Source organism: Plasmodium cynomolgi, chromosome 10 (assembly GCF_000321355.1).
Source record: "Plasmodium cynomolgi strain B DNA, chromosome 10, whole genome shotgun sequence".
Taxonomy (NCBI): domain Eukaryota; phylum Apicomplexa; class Aconoidasida; order Haemosporida; family Plasmodiidae; genus Plasmodium; species Plasmodium cynomolgi.
In genome coordinates, this window is record NC_020403.1 from 195760 (window position 1) to 200943 (window position 5184).

At 38.1% G+C, this 5184-nt stretch overlaps 1 protein-coding gene across 1 annotated transcript; it reads left to right on the forward strand.

Annotated features, from left to right (window-relative positions):
* Positions 1-1903: 1903 nt before the first annotated feature.
* On the forward strand, positions 1904-4234 carry PCYB_101420 (methionine aminopeptidase; the record flags this gene model as incomplete). Its single annotated transcript, XM_004222691.1, has 4 exons — positions 1904-2108; positions 2311-2404; positions 3238-3549; positions 3699-4234. The coding sequence occupies exons 3-4, from the start codon at positions 3258-3260 to the stop codon at positions 4232-4234; spliced, it is 828 nt and encodes a 275-aa protein (XP_004222739.1). The 5' UTR covers positions 1904-2108; positions 2311-2404; positions 3238-3257.
* Between the last annotated feature and the right edge of the window lie 950 nt (positions 4235-5184).

The window sequence follows — 5184 nt, forward strand, 5'->3', positions numbered from 1 at the left end:
AAAGAACTGTAAAAAAAAAATTTATGTGGCAACGCTAACATACGCCTCTTCTCACACTTGAGGTCCCCTATTAGATATGCTAATCTGTAATGCGTTTTTCCTTAAAGCAATCTGTTACGGCCACAATTATTTTTCTCCAAATGATGTAACTTTCAAAGATGAACGAAGTCCTCCTCTGTACTCCTCCTGTCCGTTTTGTTGCCTTTTCTGCTATATTCCCCGCACGATAGAACAGATGATAAAATTACTCAAAAAAAAATGATGGTGCAAAAGTCTGAGTTTCCCTTAAATGGTCCCTACTTAGTTGTACTTAATGTTTTAATATCTACGTCAGCTTTTTATGTTTTGACTATGTTTTCTCCGTGAAAAAAAAATGAAACCGTGAAAAAAATGATAAAGAATTAATTTTTGCTAGAACATTTTTTCTTTCTTTTTTTGTTTGAAAAATCTTTGGGTTTTAAAAACATAATAAAAGGTGGGCACGTTTATACAAAACTGATTATTATTTGAAATCGTTTGTATTCCCTGAGGCATTACTGGATGGGGCTGAGGGGGTGTTTGTTTAGTAATTTATGGGTGACTTGTATATATGCCTTTTATTTTTCAACACTATAGCAGTACTGTTAAGGTACACTACTATATGCTGTGCTGCTATGAAAAGGATGAATATGAATACACTTCGACACTGCTGAAAAAGTGGCTCCTACTTCGTGTATCTAATATTTTGTGAGTATAACTGAGCGCTGGGTTTTTTCCTTCGTTTCGACGTGATTTTTAATTGTGACTGCGCATATGGTAACAATAGTATTATGGAAAATACAAATGGGTGTTTTTAAAAAAATGGCGAAATGCTTCAAAGTGTAAAGAAGTTTAACACTAAACGGGTGGGCCCTGAAGGATGCTCCGCGTGTATATATACATATATATTTTTTGTGCTGGTGATTAGCTAAAGCGCGATTGTGTTAACTCGTTTTTGGATCCTCTAACGTGTCTTGCAAGGGAAAAATATCGATGCTTCCCCCCTTTCTGGTGACCCAACTGGTTAATAATGAGCAGGGGTATATAAATCTTCTCAGCTTAGGCAAGCGTAGTCAGCTTAAGTTCATATAACAATTCGCGTTAACGCATGGTTATTATTATACAGAATGAACATAAATTTTCAAAGCAGCGAAACGAAACGTTTTCTTCTAGGAATTGAAAGAATATTGTTTTCAATAAATCGAGCGAATCAAAAAGCTGCCCTTTGATGGAAGTTATTAAATCGGGTAAAGGAAAAATTGTGACAAAATTGTGACAAAATGATGATAAAGTGATGGCAAGATGATGGCAAGATGATGGCAAGATGATGGCAAGATAATGGCAAAATGATGGCAAAATGATGGCCAAAAAAATTTCTTTTTAATTGTATTAAAAATTTAATTAACGTTTTGTAACAATTTAACAGAACTGAAATTTTTTAAATTAAATAATTGAATTTGCTTCAAACATTACAAAGTTATGATTAGCGTATTTAAGTTTGTACAATTATAAAGTACATTATATTGCAAAGGGTAAGAGGATTGTTTTCGAAATTTAATTTTTTTTAAATATAAAATGCTATACTTGTTGAAAGAAAAATTTATTTTTCGTTATTATTAAAAAAAAAGAAAGGAAAGAAAAAAGGGGCATATTCGTGCTGGTCCAAATATATATAATACGCGTATATGTACGATAAGTATTATATATAGATATATTATGTATAATATATTATGGGTGGCGCGTAATCTCTTTTTTGCTGCAGAGGGCCGCTGGATTGAAGGGGAAAAGAAATGTATTTTTTTTTTTACCCCGTTTTGTAAGAATTGAAACAAAAGTATAATACATTATATGTATTCTATATACATATTGCATATTTAATTTTTTTATGTACAAAAACAAAGTGCCCCTTTAGCGATTCTAACAAATCAAATAATATATTTTTCGCGTTTTTTCGCCCTTCATCTTCATCACTGTTTCGTTGTAACATGATCGTCAAAATGGAATGTTTTTTTTTTTTTTTTTAACCCATTCGTAGATTTCTTTAAAAAGAAAAAAAACAACCAAATGCAATTTTCTCAACAACCAGACATGTAAAGTACACCTATTTATGTTCGTTTTGTATTTTTTGCCCGTCTGCTCTTGAGCAACATAATCTGATCATTTACATAGGAGAGAAAAAAAAAAAAAAAAATGGGGGAAAAATTCGCCTAAATAAATATATGTATATTTTTATTCATTCCTCTGTTATCAAAAAACTTCACCATGCGTAAATTTTTACCTGCCTTACCAAAGAGGAATCCCAATTTCCATACCCATGTCTTAACTCCAAAAATAAACAAAATTAAGGTTCCGGAGAAGAGCTCCTTCAAGCCAACACTCCAGGATGGTAACTAAAAAAAATGGGGCCAAAAAATGAGGCCAAAAAATGGGGCAAAAAATAGGGCAAAAAAATAACAATGTCTTGCGAGGAGAGAAGTTTTAACCCCCTTGAGAAGGGAGTTATAAATATTGGTAGAGCGTCCTAGGGGGGAATACCCCCCTTATTTTTGTATGTATACGCGCTTACGCGCTTACGTGCATACGTCCATTTGGCTACGCCCCTTATGTGCGTAGTGTGCCTCCCCTCTCCACAGCAAGAGGAAGTAGCAAAAGGGCACAGCCGTCTGCAACGAATGAAACGGCTATATGTATGGACAAGCCATATTTGTTCCCCTTTAGTAACCCCCCCACCTTTGCGAACCTTCGCTAGTTTATCTGTCTTTGCCCCATAATGTGAATTTCTAATTGGGCACCACCCTTTGTGATGGACATTCACCTCTTCTTTTTAAAAAAATGTTCCCATTGTAACATGTGAAAAAAATGCAGTTCACCCGATTTTGACGCCACGATTTGTTGCCAAATGGCATGCGCATTTAGTCTTTACAAAGTTTGAACTGTTCACTGCATTTCATTTTTGCCTTGTCCCAATTTGCCCCTCCCACACGGTGACACCTACGCCATGGATTAGATTTGTGCCCAACCGTTCCTCCTCCTTTTGGGAAGGACAAAACGAACTATGCTTCTTTACGCCGCGCTACAATACATGCCCATTTATTTGTCCAAACTGCCCCCACACGCGCAAAAAATAGCCACCCAAAGAATGGGCCCCCAATTCGCACACAAAAATTTAAACCAAACTGACCTTATGAACTGAATGCAATTTTTTTCCTCTTTTTAAAGGCGAATACAAAATAACACCGATGCAAAGCGTCCCTGGGCACATCATCCGACCCTCCTACGCTGAAACTGGGTTTGTCAAACATTCAAACATCGAGTACGAAATTAAGGATGAAGAAAGTATTCGTAAAATGAAAGAGGCTGCCAAAATTGCAGCCCAGTGTTTGAAGCTTTGTTTAGAAAATTCAAAGGAAGGGGTAACAACAGATGAAATAGACAAAATGGCCTTCGATTTTTACATAAAAAATGGTGTCTACCCGGCTGGCATCAATTTCCACGGTTTTCCCAAAACGGTTTGCGCCTCTCCGAACGAAGGTACTGCCCCTTTGCGGCGACCACATTTGGTTCAGCGATGTGCGGGCAATTTTGGATAAACGATTGTCCCAATTTGGCTAAAGAGTTGCACCAGTTTGGCTAAACAACTTCTGCAACCGTCGTTTCTTCTCCATTCCCCCCCCCTGCAGTGGTCTGCCACGGAATCCCCAACTTGAGGAAACTAAAAGACGGCGACATCATAACGTACGACTGCACAGTCTATGTCGATGGGGTGTTCGGAGACTGCGCCGGGACCACAGGCATAGGCACAATCTCGAAAAGTCACCAGAAGTTAATTGATGTCAGCAAAGAATGCCTTTATAAAGCCATTTCTGTGTGTAAACATGGTCAGAAATTCTCCGAAATTGGACGAATCATAACTGAGCATGCAGAAAAAAATGGCTTTAGTGTGATACAAGAATTCTGTGGACATTTCATTGGCCGAAATATGCATATGTACCCTTTGATTGAACACCATTATCCGAATGGCCATCCTGATGATGAGTGCATGCAAGTGGGACAGATATTCACAATCGAGCCAATCCTATCGGAGGGAAGTAGAAAAATCCATACATGGAAGGATCAGTGGACCGTGTGTACCAATGATAATGCATTTTGTTCGCAATGGGAACACACCATTTTGGTGCAGCAAAATGGTGCTGAAATATTGACCCACTGTGATTAGCAAGGGGAGGGGAAGCGGAAGAATCGCACTGGAGTTACGCATGTGGGGCACAGTACATGCATGGGTAATTTCCCCATGGATGGGCAACATCCCCATGGATAGGCAACATCCCCTTGGATGGGTAATTTCCCCATGGATGGGTACTTCCCTATGTGTGTTCATATTGACACAGGGGATGAAAAACGCAGTTTGCAGATCCGTTTACATCTTATGGGTGTATTACCCCCCTGTCTCGCTATTTCCACTGCGCGGTTAACATATAAAATGAAACAATTTTTTCCTATTCGTGGAACAAGATAGCATACTGGTTCCATTCAGTTGTACATTATTGTCTGTACACTCCCGTATTGCGAAAATTACCTTTTGTTTGAACGCGCTTTTCATGTAGCGCCATTTTTTATATTTCCATTTGTCTGTGTTGCAAAGAGGGGTCTTTTGTCCCGTTGGAGTAATGCAAAAAAGGATTTTTTTTTTTTTTTTTTTGTGTATCACTAGTGTTAACAATTTTTTAACTTTCTTTAAATACAGGCATTTTGATCCGTAACGGATTGCCTACAGCTAATTAATACATTTAAAAATGCAGTCGCATTGTGCGAACCTAAAGCCATACACACGCGTGGATGTATATATATGCATTATGTACTTAGGTACATGGGATGAAGGCTTCCCCCCCCTCTCCCTACAGCCTGATGGTAGGTGTAATTCCCATTATCCTTTGCTTGTTGCCCTGTAGGCGCGACGTAAAATGTGTGATTTCGTCTTTTCTTTCATACTTCTCCGTTTGTGAGCTTTTTGGTTTTTTCCTTTCCCCCCATTACCTTCCCACGAATTGTAACCTCCTCATTATTCGTACCGCTTGCCCCTTTTTTCGTGCTACATAAATCAGTTTCTTTCAACTGACTAAGTTAGTAACCCCCAGAGGTGCAGTTTTCCTTTCTGCGCTAGTTACA